The 21,025-nt window shown below is 33.8% G+C and overlaps 1 protein-coding gene across 15 annotated transcripts in view; it reads left to right on the forward strand.

Moving 5' to 3' along the window:
* Positions 1-21,025, forward strand: part of ADGRB3 (adhesion G protein-coupled receptor B3) — a 441,482-nt gene that overhangs the window by 266,884 nt on the left and 153,573 nt on the right. For all 15 annotated transcript variants that reach the window (XR_015282914.1, XM_023922413.2, XM_023922418.2 and 12 more), the window contains one exon: positions 466-509. Coding sequence is in view for 14 of the 15 variants with exons in the window: in XM_023922413.2 (XP_023778181.1) it covers positions 466-509 (44 nt within the window). In the remaining variant the exon portion in view is untranslated. The remainder of the gene's footprint in view (positions 1-465; positions 510-21,025) is intronic.

A 21,025-nucleotide genomic window follows, 5' to 3' on the forward strand; every position in this document is an offset into this window, starting at 1 on the left:
CCATGAATGTGGGGTCTGTGAGTCTTAAATCCCACCCTCAAGACATTTTGCCCAACATATGCTTAAAATTTTTAAAGCCATTACTGATTTTGACATCCAAGTTCCTAAGGGGTCTGAAGTTCTTCCTCTAAAAACACCAGAAATGTTCATTCAACTCTCTTAACAGATTAACTGTTATCTCATATTTTACTTCCACTAGGATATACCAAATAGTCAACTTTATGCTTTCCTTATCTAAGCAGAGGATGCTTATACATGCTCAGAGCAGAGGATACATATACTCTGCTCTGAGGTTCAAGTGCCTGCAAAATATCCTATAAGAATTACAGCTTTTGTCATTTTGGTGGCATCAGTTCATCAAAGTAGGAGGATGATCTTGTAGGAGGAGACTCAGATTTTTTAGGTCAAGCATGACAAATATTTTTGCATACAGGTAACTAACAGGTCTGTTTGTTTTCTTCTTAGGGCACATTGAATCCCTACTGTGTGCTGTGGGATGATTCAAGAATGTAAGTGACAAATGTTTACTTTTATTGCTATAGATCAAATATTAGAAAATAGCTAACAATATTTAAATACTTGGTCAGTAAATGGGTTGATACAAGGACAGAGAAAGTGAACCTTTGACAGAGTGGAAATACTGGATGCTCCAGTCACTTGGCTTCCTTTTTGTAGATATATAAAGTGAAATATCTCACCAGAAAGAGACTACTCACATAGTAATTTTAATCTGCTTTTTCAAGATTAAAATGAGAATGGCTAGGAACTGTAGTTCCTTCATGGTAGTTGCTGGGCAACAAGCAAATGGTAAATGATGAGACAAATAACTAAGGAAGACTCCCATTTCTGCTACTGCAGGGAGAAATACAATTTTCAAGTGTGACCCCCACAGCAATCTTCATTTTAGTTGGTCCAAATTTTAATTTAAGTTTATTAAAATAATAGCTGTATACTAAGCAATGAAATCTTACTATTAGCCTTCTACTTTTTTTTTGTATTTCCCTTCTATAGCAAAACCAGAAAATGTTGTTGTAAGAAAGCAAACTGGTAAAATCTAGTTGTGGTTTAGAATTAATCCCAAGTTTGTGCAGTAATAATTTGCTGCATTAGTCTTTCACCGTAAATCTCCCATTAAAGTCAAGGTGAATTTTGCAAATTAAGTGTTTCAGGAAGGATCCCTATATGGCTGTCATGTTATTATTTTTAACAATGATGTTGTACTTCTTATCCAGGTGTATTATGTGTCTTATAATGCAGACTTATCTACAGTGTTAGAAATTGCATGATTTTTTGTGATTTTTTTGAGTGTTTTTATCCTTGAGCTTGGATTTACATCAGCACAGTGATGGCTGAGAAACAACATCATAGTACAGCAATGTGAAACTTTGGACATGATATTAGAAATCTTTCCAAATACAAGTAGTACTATGGTTTGTGCCTCTGCAAAAGAGTCATAATCATAATCATTTGCCAGTAACATCATAGTATTCAATTTCCATGAAATCTGTGGAATAAAGTACATGAAAGACTTCATACTACACATTATTAGGAGCACATAAAATGCAAAATATTTGGAATATGTTCTTTTTTCTCTCTTCACAGTATTTTGCTTATACAGGAGTGGTACAGTGCTTTTGTTTATAATTTTTTAGGAAATTACTTTAAGTTATTTTAAGTACTTTGTATTTAGAGCACATGCTCCGATTTCACTTTTCCATTCCAGAATATCGAAGGCACATTTGAGTGTAATTAGACTTCTAAAAAAACCCACCAACACCATGCTGCATATTTAACAATGTGATTAAAAGATTTTATTCAGGTATTTGGGATTAATGTGTGAAGTAGTTGCAAGCAAATGCATTTTGTGCTTTCCACTTGTTTTAATTTCTCTGTATTTTTTATGGAGAAATTGAGTGCTACATACAAGTACTGCTTTCAATACGCTTCAGAATCTAGATGGAAAAGTGAACTTGTGAAACATCTAAAATTTACATAAAGCTTACATAAAATAGCCTGAGGTTTTTGAGGGAGAAACATGTGCTTTTGTGTTCTGAAGGATATCTTTTCTAGGCATATTATTTAATAGTAGTTATTGAATATGTTAGAAAAGGGGTAGACTGGGGGTGTTCTTGGAGATGTGTCCATTTTTAAAAGTGATATGAGCCCTGAAATATTCCTAATAAGATGTGATGCAGCAAGGTTTGCATGGGTATCACTGTCACTTGTTTTGTACATGTATGTGTGATATTTTTTGAGAATGTGACATTATTTCTTATCACAATGTTGTAGTGGTTTAGATTCGCCAGTTCGAGTTTCCCGGCCAACGCACCAAATAATGTATCAAACTACCACAAATGTGCAATAGCAAGAGCAAACTTCTACATTTTTCCTTGCTTCCTTTTTGAGAATATCTCTACTGCTAGCCTATTCAAAATTTATTTTCATATTTTTTATTATTTTGTTTCTTTTTCATTTGGACTGTTTTATTTGTATTTGTATTTGGTCAGGAATATTTTCAGAATATATTCAGAATTTGTATTCTGACATTGTGAGTTTTAAATTATGAAAGCTCTGTAATGCTGAGTCAGTTTCTATCATTTATCAATCTAAACAAATAAATATGTAGAGGACTTTACAATTGATTAGGTGCTCATGATTATGTTGGGTTCTTGGTGTCTTGGTTTTCTTTTATTTTTTTACTTTTTTAAGTTTCAGGAATTAGTTATCTTCAACAGCAGGCAACTGGATTTGATGGATTAATAGCCTAATTCACATTGCAAATCCTACAGAGCTGGGATGTACTCATGTCCTTCCAAACTGGATAATTTTTGCATAACCAGGACTTGGCAAGCATTCAGGAATAAACCCAACAAAAAGTAGTCTGCTTTAGTTGAGGGTACTTAACTAATCAATAGTCTGTCATGAGTCAGGTGTTTTAAATTAAGTGGTTTTCAGATGAAAACTGTGTTTGCTTTTATCATTGGTATCCAGCCAGCAGCAACCTCTAATGGGGTTTTCCACCTTTTCAGCCGCATCTCCCACACCTTTATCTGCATTGGAAATTCTCATTTGGTAAATGGTACCTCCTCTGATCTTGTCAGTTTAATCCTTCTCCAGCAGCAAGGGAAGCCTTGTCTTCCTGGATTTTGGACTTGTTTTTCAGGAGATTAATCAATGATTAAAGTTCTGTGATTTCCATCGTTGAAGAAAGTTCTGGATCTCTGAGCTGTTTAGTCACTCCAGATCATCAAACTTACTCCACTACCACTGGTATCTATGACAATTTGGTCGTCCTAACTTTGGTAAAAGCAGGTTTAATCCATTCTTTCTATGACATTTGGTGATTCTTCCTCTGATTATGTTTTATAAGGTTTTCCATTTATCAAGCTGGTAGCTTTGTGCCCTTTCTGTAGGCATCTGTTGTACACACAAATGTGTGTACAATATCAAGACAGTGAAACTAAAGAACAAAATAATACGTCATGTATTAAACTCAATTCAATAATTCAACATTTTATTTCAGTTTATTATCCCAAAATATAGGGCACATCTCTCTGTGGTGATTGAAACCAGGCTTTTTTATTATTTCTGGTGCTTTCTTTGATACTTCCAGCTTCCCTGCACAAAGCTGGTAGCATCAGTTGTGTGTAAGTGGTAATTTTTCCTCTTGGAAATGAGTGATAACTTCACCCACTCATTTCAGAAAATCTATTCAGATATTGCTGTCAGTAAAGTCTTAGAATACTGAGTGCTTCTCCATCTTGTTCATAAGAAAATCTTAGAATATTTTTATTTAACAATCTAAGGAGAAACAATTCACTTCCTTAAACCAACCAACCAAAAAATTCAGAAAGAGTTGTGTCTTTTCTCTTTGCATGATCCAGCATGAGCAAACAATCCCAGGTGTCAGAAACTGCTTGTGATACATTAGCTCAAGTGTCTCAGTCCACAAAGAGAAGGAAAAGGAGTTGGTCAGGTACTAGTGACTTTCCTACCCCACAGAAGTGATTTTAAAGATTTTAAGATATAACAAAACTTGAAAGCTTTTCTTTTGTCCTTCCTAGCTTTGTGGGAAGGAAAACAAGAAAGGGTAGGGAGACAGTAAAAGCAATCTCAAGCAATTGGGTCACCTGTCCTGGCTGTGTCTCCTCCCTTGTCCCAAACACTCATAGCCTCCTCACCAGTATAGCAGCATGAAAAGCGGAAAAGGTCTTGGCTCTGTGTAAGCCCTGCTCAGCATTAACAAAAACATCTCTGTATTATCAACCCTGTGTTCAGCACAAATCCCGAACATAACCGTATACTAGCCACTGTGAAGACGATTAATCCTGTCCCAGTCAAAAGGAACACAATGGATCTCTAGCATCTATGGAAGTTTGGCCTGATAAAAACAGTTGTCTTAGAGGACCCAGCCCCTGGAATCTTGAATCAGGTTGCAGAATTCAAAACATAGAAGGAGGCTGGAAAGGTAGGTGCCACAGTACTGAATGTGGGAAGCACCGCACTCACATGCAACCCTCAGCTAACACCACTGCAGTGAGGGTGTGGAATTGGGGTTGATGTGTTGGGCCAAGGAGAGAAAGTGATACCTTGCATGGGAATTTCCGGAGTCACCAACTGATTAGCAAAATAGTGCAGCTGGTGTTTGTTTTTTTAGAAATGTGTTGGACATAATGTGGGCAGGTTTTCTCCACAGGATATAGCCAGTTGTTGCTGGTGTGCTCCACATCTGTATGCGGTGCAACGGGACATCTCATAGCACCGGATAAGGAAAGGGTTTTAGTATTCTGAAGCTCTCACTGCCAGTTGCTACAGAAGGATGTTATAACAGTATGACAGCATTTTATTTGACCATATGTGTGCTCATAATAGTTTGTGCCTGCTGACTATACAGTTGGAAGGAGTACAATGCAATTAGCTGAAACTTTTAATATTGCAAGAATTTTGACCTGGTCCAGTTTTAGATTGGGACAGTACTACATCTGCTCTATGTTTTTCCCTATTGCTATGCAAGTTTCCATGGGCAGTGGTTTAGATTTTCTACTCTTGTGCTGTATGAAAGCATGAATACTCATATATGCAAAATTACAAAATGCATACATTTATATTACTTTATGATTACACTCTAGACATTTTGTAGCATCCCCCATTAAAGAGGGTTAAAAAAAGTTAACAATTACTTTTTTATAAATTATCCCTTATAGCTTTTAATTATTTTTCTCCCATTGTCCCTGGATACAAGTCTGGAGAAATAGTCCATTAAAGGAATCCTTCAATACAAATAAATAAGAGTCTTCCAATTAATTTTTATTTTCTGCAAATCAGCTTTACAATATAAACTTGTGCGCATGCCAACAATGTGCATTTTGTTGCCCAGTGGTAAAATTGACAGGGAACACTGATCTGCAATGTCTCTTTCTCCTCTCCACTTTGATTTTTAAAACTAGCACTAAGGGTTTGGGTTGGTTTTTTTCTGTCCTAGCCCTGCAAACCTTTAAAAACATGTTCAAGACAACTCTTTATAACTCTCGTCAAAATGTGTCGAACCATCAAGTCATTAGAATATCCTGTCAGAATTTTCTTCTGAAAATATTAATAGTAACCTCTCCTTGCTTTATATTACTTCATAGTCATATTACTTTTGTCCACAGAAAGATATTGAGGAAATTGAATGACAGTAAGTATAGTTTGGCAGTACATGCCAGATAAAGCTTTGGTTCTTCCATTGACTGTAGTCAGTCTTGATGGTCCAGCTTTACAGCCAGACTTTACTTCTGACACCTTTTTCAAGGAAGAAAATTCTCTTTACATGTTACTTTCTATGCTTATGTTCATTAATTAACTTGATAGATAAATGCCATCTGGAATGCCTATTTTTATGAAGAACTTCTCATAGTGGAACCTGTGTAATAGCACAGTACACATTGTATTTCTGATAGTCCTGCATAAAGACTTGGAAGAATTTACAGAATCATGTTCCTTTTCATTAAAACAGTATGGAATGAAAAACCTGATGCAAACTCCTCTGCAGACAACTAAACGTCTTTGATTTGAATCAGATCAGATCACATGGAGAACCATGCAAGCCATGCAAGACTTAAATTTAAATTTTTTTTAATTCAAAACTGCTAAGATTATACTGTAATACAGAAAATTAATTCTGAAATATTGTACAATATAAATGGAGTTTCTTTATGTTGAAAAAGAATCAGACCAAAATTTTCTTTGCTTAAGTCATAAACAAAATGAATCAGTATATATGGGAGGAATTTATAATTTAGTACTTTTTTTATAACACTGCTCTTTACTAACACCTACACGGCCATGAACAGAGCTTACATGGCATGCTGAGACTTATAACAAAAAAAAAAAAATCAAATTAATTCCTGCTAATAAGTTCATTTGTAAATTTTTACTGGTTGGTTAATCAACTCCATTTGTTGAGGATTCAATTGCTATTTATTGCTGTTATGCAAATGTAGATTTTCACAAACTAAAAATAGTGGTTTCTTGTAATATCAGGCAATTTAAATTCTGGAATGTAACTAAAAAGAACCAGTGATTGTATCTTCATAATCGAATTTAGAGATTATAATTGGACTTTTGACAGATTTTTAGTGTATAATGACGACAAAAGATAATTGAAGTTTGAATAAACTTCACTATAGAAAAAAATCAGTCATAATTTGGTTTTATATCTAGGTTTCCAGTTAAATTCATGGATCTTACTAAGTGAAATAAAATGCTTTTTTTTTTTCTTAATAAAACTTCACCAAGTAATGCAACAGACAGGAACTGGAAATCCAGCATAGTGCTGACTGATAAGAGAAAAAAAATGTTTACCGAATAAAGTACAGCTTCCAAAAGTACAAAATAGCACAATTGCAACTGCTAAAGTTTAACAACTTTTCTCATTTATGTCATGTACCTCTTAAAGGTTTTTACACCTGCAAATTGAAAAGCAATTTAACACAGGGGTTCATACCATCCTCCCTGGTTTACAGCTAGGGAAATAGAGCATAATGAAAGCAAAGCTGGTCATCCAAGTTCACTCATTAAACACTTGTAGCATCAGAGTTCCAAATTCCTGAGTCTGAAGTGACATTGTTCCCTAGCTGTTCTCAAAACCACTATCATTCTCCTGCCATGAAAGAAATCTCTGAGGATTAAATAGTTTTATAATGATATTTCTCTTTTTTTTTTTTTCCTCATTCATTCTGATGATCTCATGACTGTTGACTGTTCTAGAGAATTTAGCTCTGTTTATCCAACAGAAGTAGTACAGGAGCACTAAAGGTCCTTGTATTATATGATCATTAAATGAAAATAAAATCTTCTCATGCCACCAAAGAAGTTGAATAATCTGGGGAATATTTGCATGTCCATGTGAGAAGAGCTGTGCAGCTATTCCTTTGAAAACAGGGGTACAAGTTATGTGCATAAAATTTCTTGTAAGTAAATAATATTATTTGTTACTTTTAAATTTATTTGCAGTCAGTACAAAAAAAACCAAAAAAACAAAACCAAACAAACAACCAACAACTAGAACTGTATAAATACAGCCAGTTTTAGTAATATGATAAGGAGAATATAATACAATATAATACAATGTATTATTTGGACTTGTAGAGTGTAGATTTGCTTGTCTTTATGTGAAAATGTGTACATCTAATTCTCCTGAATTAATAAGTATTCCCGCTGATAAATCTAACATCATGTAATTCATTGAAATCTGGTCTGTCTTAATACAAGGGGTTTTTGGCAAAATGACCTTAAATATATATTTGAAATTGTGTTTTGAAATTCATCTTAGAGGTCATCTTCCAACACTGTCAGCTGTTCTTGAATTATCAACACTGAAACTGTATGTGTGCCTGATAAGGGTGTAAAACTCCATCAAAACCAGTCAAACACGTGTCCAGTGTAAATCTGCCATATGTTATCAATCATTATCACAAATATAAGCGTTCTAATGCTGTAACAGCATCTCACTGACCTCTCTGGTGTCTTTACACATAATTAATCTTTTGCCAGTCTCTGAGCCAAAGTTGAGTGGGTTGAGCTGATTCAGTTACATCTCTTCCTGGACCAGTCACTAGAGGGAAGCAAAGACCTTCACGTGCCTCTTCATGACGTCAATGTGTGTGTCCTCACTGACAAAATCTGGTCAGGTTTCAATCTAAAAATTTTTAAAAAGCTTATTTGGTGAAAAATAACCCTTTCAAAAAGGAAAAGAAAAAATAAAAAGCGTAAAATATTTTTGTATGGTTTATTTCCAGAGGCCACTGTCATTAATATATAGAGTCATTTTTTGTGAGTCGTGTTTTCAGAATTTGAATCTAGACAAGAAATTCAGTGCCAAGTGGACAGAGAAGACAGGTTCAAGACTATAAGGCTTTGAAGCATCCCAATATTCAGAAAAATACATTGAAATATTAATAAAAGAGTAGCTATGCACTTGAATCATGTTGCAAAATCTAAGATAAAATATAACATTTTCTTGATATCTTTTTGTTGATTCTCCTTTAGTTATCCATGGTTCTGTTGCATTTTTTTTTCCTGTGGTATCTAAAATCTCATCTTGTATAAGCAGTTTTTCATGATAGACCAGATTAACAGATCAAAAAAACCATCAAGTCATTAAATAAGGCTACTTCATCATGCACTGTCTCAGCACAGAGAAAGCATAACATGTGTATATAAAAACTCATATTTATCTTACAATTTATGACAGATTATACATGGAGGAGGTTTACCATATACTGTACTTTTACTGTAGTTAATTCAGCCCAACTCTACTTAGTGAGGATGCAACCCAATTTAGCATTCTCTCCCGTGAGCTAGACTAGTTTAATTCCTTTAAAAAAGAAACACTCTAGGGCAATGTTGCATTTGCTAAAATGTGGCATTTGATTAAAGGAGTATATCTGATATGAATCGAATTATCCATAAAACTGAAATGACCAGAAACAAGGATAAAAATAATGTTTGTGGGTTTATCACTTAAAATTCTAAATTATTTAAAGATTACAGACAATATTTATACAACTTACCACTTAATTTGAATAGATCTTTTATTAAACTTAAGCTATGCAGAGTGGCCAGACCTTAATGAGAATAATACAAATGTATATCAGGATTTAAGCGAGTTTAAATGGAAGGTAATATGCTAGATGAAGAGCTCCAAGCAAAGCAATTTCACAGAAAAACCAAAACTGTTGTTGAATAGCTGCTAGATTATGGCTAAATAGATTTTTAGCTGAAAGCATGGTGTAGTTGTGATGGTTTTTTAATGTTATCATCATCTTCTCTGATAATGTTGAGTAAGAGAAATTTCTTGTATAGCTAGTTAACTAAATGTAATATACATTCAAGTGCATGTGCTGGGGATAACATTCTGCAATCGTGCTATTATTCAAAGTAATGGAGTATATAATATAATTCTAAATTTCACAGGCTACAGTTATAATTCTTGATGCTCATGTTATCCTAATAATGCAATTTCTAGTGACTGTCTTTTCTATCTACCCGTAACTATGGAAGCAAAGCAAAATGTCTCTGAATATATCAAAAACATGCATCAAAATGCCATCATGTGACTGTCAATTCATGGCTTAACATGAATATGATCCTGATGTCCAGTTTATCAGTAAATCCTTAGAAGGCCCAGGCTTAAAAACTGATTTGGAAAATAGAACCAGAATCACACCACGGGCATTGACACAAATCCAGGAGTCGTTCCATCAATATGAATGAAATGAATGGCAATAATTAAGGGATTGTATATACTGATATATAGAGCAATAGAGAACTAGAAAAATAGGATCACTGATTATAATGAATCTGATATATTTGTATGCTTAGCCTGTAAAGAGTACATTATTTTGACCAGACTTAAAACTAAATCCTTTAGGTTTATACTAAGTCACAATTGCTATTTTGACTGCAATATAGAGCTATTAATAGTCTTTTTTAAGTGTCAGTGTGTATTTCTTTGATACCTGCTCAGTTTTAATGTTTATTCACAAAAGTAAGCTATGGTTTTAATACATCAAAATAGCTTAAAAGGTAAATATATAAAATATGATGTAACACAAACAAAAATACTTTTAAAAAACCCCAAATTATTTAATTCAAACAACTTCCAATTGCATTTAGCCAATACGGTGCCCTGCAGCTAGTACAGAAATTCTTAAAAGAGAGTAATAGTCAACAGCATTCAGGAAGCAGTCTAGTCTCTTTTTAAGCACTTTAGACTCCAAATGTTGTACCATGTACAGGAGAAAATTGATAGTATCTCTTTCTATGCACATTGCATCTTCAGCCCATTCTTCCCCTCCCTCCCCCTTTTTCTTGTAAGTGGACAGTCAAACAAGTGATGTTTAGGTACACAAGTTGTGCATGTGCTTACTCACATACTTCTTTATTTCATGTACACACAGAGATTAAAATCTTGGAGTAATAAAGCATGTAAAAATTTTTACTACCACCACCCCCTCAAGAAGTACAATTAAAAATATTAAACATCCATTTCTTTATTTTATTATACATCAAAGCATGCACTGTATACTGCAATGTATATTTGTCTGATATCAGGTTCTACATGCTCTCAATGTAATTTATATTGGAGAACATATACTGATCTTAAATTAGATAATTGTGTTTTCTTTGTTGCAAAAGCAAGAGAAAAGTGATGGTGAATTTACAAAACCACCTGGTTTTCTCTGTCATCTATCTATCTATCTATCTATCTATCTATCTATCTATCTATCTATCTATCTATCTATACATCTATACATCTATACATCTATACATCTATACATCTATAAATCTACCTATACATCTATACATCTATACATCTGTCTATACATCTATACATCTATCTATACATCTATCTCTTTGTCTATCATCTATCTCTCATCAATTTATCTTTCCTTACTCATTTTTCCTGTACAGTTGACTGTCAGAATATATTTTTTGTTTTTTTCATCTGAAGCAGACTATTCTGTTCTCATATTTTTGTAATTTATTTATACAAGAAAAATCTGATTACACAAAACATTCTTTTCCTCTAATGATTTTTTAGTAGATAGAAAAATTTTCAGCACAGTCAAGCAAATATATGTATTTTAGAATATCATAATGAGTCAGTGTTTCAGCTAAAATTAGAGAACAAGGAGCTCTTAGGTCCACAACCATGTGATCTAGCCACTAGAATTACCCATCTTTCTTTAGTATAGAAAATGTCTAGCACCTGTGAAAGGACCCACATGATCCTGGCTTCATTCTCACCTTCCTGCAAAAATAGAAACATCTCTTGTGTGTCATTTTAAGGAACCATGAAAGACTAGTGTGTAGGTGCAGAGCTATCTAAGAATGATGATACAAGATGGAATCCCAGACAACTGTGGGGAAGAACCAGGGAGAACTGGGAGTGAGGTGAGAAGGTATTTACTGACACATTCTGCTGTGTATGGAGTTTCTATGGACTGGGCATACTATTTTAGAGATACTCTTCTGTTAAAACCCCTCTGTGCCACTGCCAGCTGAAACTATTATCCAAATGTCATTTTGTAACCTATACAACTAATGTTCCTTTTGGTTTGACTAGACTTTTACATTTTGAGTTTACTTTGATTTATAAATTGTTTCTGAGAAAATGTATATCACAAAGCCAAGGAAAACCCAGGTCAATGTTCTGGGAAGTGAATAAATTTTTGATATTATCTGTATTTGATTTTGAAGTATAGGTCATCAGTGGTAAACCTTAAAGCTGGTGTTTTTAATAATTTCTGGTCTGGATTTCTTTTTTGTTTAGTTTTGTCTAAGAGGAGGTATTTTCTGGATTTGTGTTAATGTGTTTGAATAGACCTTAGATTTCAGGGTTGATATTAAAAGCTCAATTTAGATACCTTAGTACAGGCATGTAGAACAATTTCAGCATATATATGTACGGAAAAGAAAATACGCCTTCCAAAGGTGGGGAAGGCACAGACACCAGAAGACTTCTCTAGTAGTACTGTATGCAGGAAATGTAATCAATGGCTAACAGCAGAATTTACTACATAATTGAGAAAATGAAAACACTCAGATGTGTATAGCTGCAAGTGCCACTGTCATGAGGTACCATACAAAGGTAAACTAGGCTCTATAGACTGTTTTGACAAGATGTCCTTTGAGTAATGGAAACATAAACATTTTACATACCTATAGGTACTTATATTTAGAAGTTTCAATACCAGACTGAATTCTGCAGTATATATAAATTTCTACCTCAGCATATGGATTTTCATATTATGTCCTTGGGGTAAAGACATACTTAAAAAAGAGATAAATATGACCTTTTTAAAATAACACACAGTGAAAGTCTTTGTGAACTACTTGGGATTCTCACGGCTTTTTCTTTCTAGGAGATAGCCCTGACCATCAGACTCAAATAATGATCTCATAAAACTGTGTAAAAATAATAAGCATAATTTAAACTATATGCTATTGACATTGAACTCACAAAACTAGGTGTAGAAGAAAGAGGTTCAGAAGTAAATTAACTTGTTATGGCATTAGTTTTTAGAGACAGACATTTTCCAGCTTTGTAAATTCAGTGTTAAGGACATAGTGACAACCAGTAACTTTGTGAAAGAAATGTCCTCCAAAGGGAACATACAAAATAGCCATATCTTGTCACAGGATAGGCAGTGGATTCAATAAAGTTAATATTGGAAATATGAAATCAGTTTGATAGACATTTTTGAATAAAATAAAAAGAGACATGTCCTCATTGGGAACAAGACATGCTCCGAAACATAATGCCTAATTTCTAAAATATAGTTTGTAGTGAGAATCAGGATGTGATAAAATAATATTTTACTTTCTCTCCACACTTGGGTATGATACTAAAACATGTATATTTGTGATCCTACAAGGCTGATTTGGAACATCCCCAATAGCATTTTTGAGGCATTTTCTGCTCTATTTACAAACCTATTTATGAAGTGAAAGAACTTTAATATATTATCAGCCTTCCATCATGTTACCAGAGTTAACAAGCAGAGATTACAATGAAGTTGGTTAAGTGGTACACAGTCAATCCATTCTCATTATAACAGCTGTTAAATGAAATGGTCTGATATATACCATAATCTTGGATAACATTTTGAATGCCCTAATTGATATTGAACAAACTTTCTGGTATGTATTTAAAAGCAATGTAGATCCTAGATCCTATATTCTGTATTACTGATGTAACAACAAGCCTAGGATTTCATATATGTGACAATACTTTTGTTCTGTTTGTTTTTTGTTTGGTTTTGTTTTGTTTTGTTTTTTTACCTGCAACACAATATTTTCTGTAGTTTTAGGTAGTTTTTCAGATTTTTTTCAGGTTTTAATTCCTGTCACAATGTACCATTTATGACTTCACATAGGAAAAGATTCGCTCAGGCTAACACTTCCAGCTATATGCTTCCTCTCACATATTTTTTAAATACTGAGATGGTCTGACTTTTTTGAAGCAGAAAATCTAGGCTGATTCTGCATAGTGACACAAATAAAGAATACATGATTTTTTAATACTGATTGTATCTCAATGGTTTTGATTGCGTCTCAAATCAGTTCCTAAAGCCAAAAGCTGAGAAATAACCTTGTTAACCTTTCTTAATTGAAGTGTGTGATGTACTCTAAAACATAAAAGCTGTAACTGAATGGCTGACATCACACTCCCCTTTCCCCTACCACTGATATGGCACCACCATTTTGTCATATGAATTGAAATTAATTTAACAAGACAGTTAGTATTCACACCTACAAGTAGAGCCCATTTAGATGCAAACATCCTGGTTGCAGGGATTACCTGTGTCAGCAAGCAGGACCACATAGCAAGAAAACTAATTAACAGAGAAATGTTACCAGAAGCATTATAAAAAGCCTTTCATGAATTGTGTCTTATAAATATTCCAAAATTGGTTTTCTATACCATGCACTGAGTGATTGCTATCAAGTTTGGGTTTTTCTTGCTCTCAGTTCTCACTTAAACCTCATATTTTAGTCTCTTCTTCAGTATGCTATACAGGACATAAATTCTGATCATCATTAAATCACATTTTTATTACATTTTATAAATTCTTTCCAGAAGAATGTGTAAAAATAATGAAATTTTAGTCTGAGGGATATTTTGCCCTTTACAATAATGTAATCAGTGAAACGTGTGGAAACTCCCAAGCAGTTGCTTGAGTAGTAAAAAGGCAATGAATAACGTAAGGATCATTTTTCTTTCCAGAGGGAAAAAAGTTCTGGTTAACAAATAATTCAATATTTACTTATTTTGCTCTTGTGCATTCAATCAGGTAACTTAGAAATACCTATCTAAAGTTACTTTTATTTTAGCCTATGTGCTTTATTTCCTCAATCTTTTGGGATAGAGACATATAAATTAATTTTTTTAATCCAGGAGATAATGCCCCTTGTGTTTTCATCTTGCTCTCCAACTGGATGAAAATATTTTTAAAAATATTCACAATGACACTTGCAATTTTTTTTATCACCTATGAGAAGAGCAGATTAGCCTCTACAGCTAATTTTTAGTGAAAAAAATTAAACCAAAACCATAATACAGCAAAACACTATGTAGCACACATTCCAATTAGTTATGTAAGTAGGTTCATTATCTTCAATCTATGTGAGTTTAGTTTGGTATTTGCACATTAAATGAGCTTGTCTGTCAAATTATTGGCACTGATTGTCTACCTAAATTTAAGCTCCTGCTTTGTTGAACTGAAAGTTCCTTTATCATTATCTGCTGAAAGGAAACTTCAGTAGGTTGTTAAAGGCCACAGTACAACTGTAGCTAAATTTTAAAAGAAAGAAAATAGATACAATTAATACCAAGTGTACTCCTCTCTTACAAAGCATTTCTGAGGAAAGAACAGAGAACAATGATGCCATCCAAAAGTTTGGTGGTTTAAGCAGACATGAGTAGACTCAGGTTATAAAGAGATAGATTAACTTTGGATTCTATTATAACTGAGATATTCTTTTACAGAAAAAAATAAAAAATATTTGTAGTAGTCTTACTGGCCATCTGACCATCGAAGTCTTCATTTTCTGTTTTAATTGTACACTTCCTTCCTCAGTAAAACTCCAGAGACATCTAGAAGCCCATGAACAAAAGTTAAATTCATCAATACATACAGAAGAGAATTTAATACACTGAAACCCTTTGTCCAAATAAGGGCAAAAGAAATACAGGTCTTTTCTAAAAAGAGTCTGCATCAGAATGGCATTATGAAGTTCCATATTTTCTCTCAGTGACTTTCATTTAACTTTGGATGGGTTTATGACTAAAAACAAATAACAGACAAACAGCCAGTTCTCACTGTAAAATATCAGTCAGAGAGCTCAAAGTCCAGTTGTGTCCTTTCTTCCAATAAATAATTCTTCTCATTGGAGTGAACTGCCAGAACAGGTAAAGATGCACTAAAGCTGTACACCATGAGATGCTCCCTTATGTACTGAAGCTGTACATTTTCTTTAATTCACTCTCCCCTGCTACAAGAGGTCTCTCTTGGTAAAAGAAGCACTGCTGTTGCAAAGATGATACTGTTATGCTAGCCCTTGTCAGTGTCACTTTAAAAATGAGAAATCTGAAGCCCAGATGTGCTTGTTAACTTCAACAGTGATGAAACAGTAAGAATCAGAGGAAGACATTGAACCCATAACTTCTGAGTCCATGTGAACTCTCAGGGGTTCTGGAATGTCAAATATATAAGTTCCTGAAGAAGGATTCCCAAACATTCCAGAAAAGAGACATCATTTCATTAGTATAGTCTGCCTATTTGTCATTTTCTGGCCCTATGAATTATATATTTATATATTATATATGTGCAGACTGTAGCACAGTGCTGCAGGTTGTAAAAAGAGTGATCTTCAATCTAGAATTTCCAGACCCAGAGATAAGATGCTTATCCTTATCCTGTCTGATGAGGACCTAATATACAGGTGTCCCCTCTTAGAGGTAAAAGCTGTTTGGGAAAACACTGCTCCTGTCTTTCTGGCAGCGTTGTTTAAAAGGGAGACAGACAGTTGTCTGTATGACGCTGTTATCTGTGAATGGAAAGTGGTTTCAGGTGTTCATCCCTGTAGGCATTAACTAAGTGGAATTCTTAACATTTCACTTTGCAGTTTTCTATTGATTAATTTAGCTGTGTTTTATTCAAAGCTGCTGCAAATACTGTCCTCAAGCACCTGACTTTCCCTATTCACTCTTAAAAGAAACTTAAATACCTATCTCTCAGGTTTGTAGATTTTATATTCAATGCGATGTTATTTAAACACATGGCTCTTTAATGCCTACCCAAAAGCAACAGTTTCCCTGGGCTAGAATCAGTCCAAAAATGATACAAATCAGGCATTTTCCTTCTAGTCATTTGGTGCCTTATAAAAATCAGATGAAACTGAAAGAGATTCTAGTGTTTTAGTTCACTAAGAAATAATTCTCATATGTGACTTTCCCATTTCCAAATTTCTCTTGAGACCCACATCTCACCAAAGTAGTAGATTAAGACTGATTGAACACATATTCTTATCTGAAATCTACAGGGGGCAATGTTCAAGATCATCTCTAAGCTTGCACAATTGAACTTGTCTTCAGCATGGGATCAGAAATTTTGATATGCTTTGTTACGAATTAAACTAGAAGTATGTTTTCAAAAAATGTTTTAAGTCTTCCATCATATATCCTCAAACCTTCTGGACCCTCCCGTATGTGTACAGAGAGATGCAAACTTCCAGAGGAAATTTTTTGGTTTATATATTGTGTTGTTTTCCTATTCTGTGTGGTTTTGAAAGTAAGGAGGAAAACCCTCACTTTGAGAAGGGAAAATACTAAACCCAAGATGATTATAGTGTTGTTTAGTTTGGAAGATTTTTTTTTAGTTTTAAGCCTTATTTGTGTGTGTAAAAACAGCAACAAGTATATGTGACTAATGGCAACATTTCAGTGTTGGACTTGTGATGAACTACAAAATAACACTTACCAAGAAGCATCCCACATTTTGCTATTTCTAGTTTCCTTGATTTTTCCCATCCAGTGATCTGTAACATTGATCACAATATTTCAAGTATCACTACAGATGCCAGCTATCTCCAAAGACATCTAGATGCAAAGGAAAAAATAATAATTATTTTTATTTTATAAAATTATAAATATAAAATATAAATATTTTATTTATATTAATAAATAATTTTCCACACCTAGTCACTGCAGTGTGGAGTCAATATATCTGCACTACCTTCAGCCACTGGTTTGGATACTGGTAGCTGCCTAGTTGTGATAGAAACAGCTCAGCACAGGCAGGATAGTTTTCTCTGATTCTGTGAACTAGTTATTTCAGGAGCCATTATTATCTGAGAAAAATCACTGCCATATCATGGCAAAGGAATACTCTTTCTTAGACTAAAATAAAAATAAATACACTTTTTGGGGCCATAGTAATTTCTTAACTATACATGCTTATGACATAAGATTAAGACAGTGATGTGTGATTAATATTAGGTACGTATTTCAAGAAATTAATTTCATTCAATATTTAACACTGAAAATAGCAACTTTTACCGTGCTAAGTAGTGGTCAAATAACTTACTATCTGCTTTTATGTGCACACCCTTCGCTCTGGTGTTGGACATTTTGTATCTGTCTATTTGGGCTTTTTCTTTTGTTGGGGAGCAAAGTGTCCCAGTCAGAAAGTCAGTGGTCCTGGTCAGTGTTTAAATGCAGGAGTAAGACTTGCCAAAGGAAGAATCTGATTGCAGACGCTGCATGTGGACAATGAAATTGCCTGCCTTCCTTTAATCATTCATCCAGAGCAGCAGAAATGGAAGCAGTTTATAGAAAATTAGTATGTATTAGGGCCCAAAAGTTAGAAATTTATTATACCATTAGATTTTTTTTGTCTTCCATGTAAAATCTGTGGAAATGTTGACCAAATATTTTCTAGAGTACCAACAGTGACTTCAGAGGGAAATTCAGAGCTTAAAAAAATATTACTTTAATATTGAATTTTTTTTCTGTGTTCAGACTGTGGACATTCAAAAAAATTTCTAAAGTAACCCTTAGGTGGAATTGGACAGAAGAGGTTTTATAAAGAGGAACTTTCAGGCAGGAAAACGTAGAAAACTTGAGTTCTCTGTTTCTAACTGCTCAAGTCAGCAGTTCTGTAAGGAGTAATCTGTTAAAGTCCATTGCTAGTTCTAAATATACTTTTGCTTTTTCTGATCAGCAAAAGTTCCTCTAAGCAATATTTTTTTCCTGATATTTCAATTCATGTTGCATTTCTTAAATCTTCCCATATAATTTCAAGAAAATTATGTTATTTCTCTGCTATAAAATACACTCAGATCTTCTCATTTCTCTGGACATATATTTTAGCCTGCAATACTCCAGCAATTTTTATAACTGAATTTCACAGTTTGACTGAAATTCATAACCTATAAAAAAAAAAAAGTACATATATATATATATAATGAGCATTGCCATAGGCCACTTTTTTCCCCTATATTGTATGAGTCGACTAAATCTGGTTCATTCATTAGGAATATACAATGGCTGTGCCACCATATTTTCTAATAGATTGTGAAAATACAGTCCTTATCTCTGCTCGTACATTCAAGGAAGGATCAGAAAATTCAAGCAAAGACTGTAATTCAAGTAGCTACATGTAATTTTCTTTTTCTGTGGAGAAGTTCCTATTTCTTATCTTCTTAACTTTCCCATAGCAGTTTTTTAGCTTACATTTTCTTTATATTCACTCACAGAATACAGACATTTATATTCTTAGTCTTTCTTATGTAATGCTGTGAGAATTCAAATAGTTGAACTGTGTTTCTGATCTAGTTTAAGCATGTGTTAGCGTCAACCAGACAGTGCTAAACATCAGTGCCCTGATGCTCAGAACAAATATTCTGAGTTATTTGAATTCTTAAATATTCCTGAAGCTACAGTACACTCTGTCCATTTATTATCTGAGAAAAGTAAATTATTCATCTATCAGGTTTTCATGTTGATGAACAATATATTTCATCAGAATATAACTTCCTCTGAAATATATAAATACCTAAATACCTAAAAAAATACACTATTCCCTTTTGCAAGGCTATGTCATGACTTTTCATTATGGTCGGTAAAAGACACCACCATAAAAGCATTTGGCTAGAAGTTTCTTATATGTTCTGAGTGATTCCAATAGCTAAATATATTCTCCTAACTAAGACTTTTTGGGGTTCTCAATCATACTGGAATGTCTTTTGTTTTCCTATTATTATGCCATGTGAAAACAGTATAGAAATTGAAAATGACCAGGCAAAATACTTCTTCTTGCTGGTGGGCTTAGAGTTTGTTATTGAGAGAGAGAACTGCAGGAAGCGAAGGAACTACAGAAATGTCACTGTAACTTACAAGATCTTGAGTAGACCTATAAACATAAAGGCAGAAAGTGCATAATTCCCAACTCAGAAGGGTAGAGGTAAATAAGTATATTTCTATAAATGATGGAATATCTAAGGTACCCGGGACATTTTTTTGAGATAAGGAATATTTACCATTTATAAATTCAGGAATTATTTAATCAGATAGCTATGTAGCCATAGCATCATTTTTCTCATAATATTTTATTCTATTCCCACCCAGCCATACTCCCCAAATACCAAACTCTCAGATAGAGAAATGAGATGTAAATCTATTATGAAACAGGAGGGTGAAAGAAATGGATGGACGCCTTTAATGTGACATACTCTGAAAAATTTTTAGCTCTCTGTGCCTGATAGACCACTATCTGGACTGTTGCTACCAAAGTGAAAATTGTTAGCAGAAAAATGCAAAGTAGTTAGATTACTCTAAAGTTTTCGTGTCATCTTTATTTTTGTATTAATTTTAGTACTATGTCTGTTTACAAGAGTACTAAAAACACTTGACTTAGGAAATACTCATTTGAACATCAGTGAGTTGTGGCTTAGGTGACTTTCATCTACATTCTAGAAAACCTTTGCATTACATGTGCATGCTGGGAAGGTCAAATAATATCTCCATGCATACCATCCCTTCTCCATTACTCATTAATACCTAGGTGCATTTAAACCAATTTCCAAACACACAGGCATTTTTTCTATACCCCACAGGCAAGTAAAGGCAGAATCAAGATTTGTCTGCTTGTATTATGTCCTGTAAGACTTTGAATTGAACAGCAGGCCTTTGTACTGCTTTCTTCTTCCAAAACCTCTCCATGTGTACAAATCCACATGAGTACATGACTGAAAATTCATGACCCAAAGGCAGTAATTCAAAATTTGTCTCTTCTAGCTCGTGTGAAAACATCCAGTACTGTAACTATCTCTTCTGGTGGATGTGCTGGTACTTACAATGCTGCCTCTGGCACTGTCTGCTACAGAATTGCTCAGGCAGTGTTATGCTTCCATGTACCACTTTCTTTTCACTCACCCTTTGAATTTTACAAGTACATACAATATCTTGTAATTAAATATATACCTATTCCAAAGTGAAGCCAAAGACATTTTTCACTGGGGAAAATATTCAGCTTTCACTATTTATTTTCTTCATAATACACTTTTATGCAAATATGCATGCTACACATCTTCAGGTGTTAGGAGAGTCCTAATATATGTTCTGTTGCAAGAGTGCCAGTGAAATGAGTTTTGAATAATTTTGAATCCAGATGTTCTGAGTTTCTTTAATAGTGGACTTTCCCTATGATAAATTATTTTTAAATTGTACACTATTTCTTTCTAAATTTATTTTAAAATATAAGAAATTTCACCACACTTAAAACTTTATTTATTACATTAAATGTTAGCAGTGAATATAACAACTTTTCACCTTACCCACATTAAGGTGAAACTTCAAGGCAGACTGATTTGAATTTTAAGGTCATATGTAACAGCATAATCCAGTTTACTTTCAGTTAACTGTTCTTCAGAAATAGATACATCTTTGAACCACCTAACATTTGTTTTACAGCAA

The sequence above is a fragment of the Cyanistes caeruleus genome, chromosome 2 (assembly GCF_971803275.1).
Source record: "Cyanistes caeruleus chromosome 2, bCyaCae1.hap1.1, whole genome shotgun sequence".
Classification (NCBI taxonomy): domain Eukaryota; kingdom Metazoa; phylum Chordata; class Aves; order Passeriformes; family Paridae; genus Cyanistes; species Cyanistes caeruleus.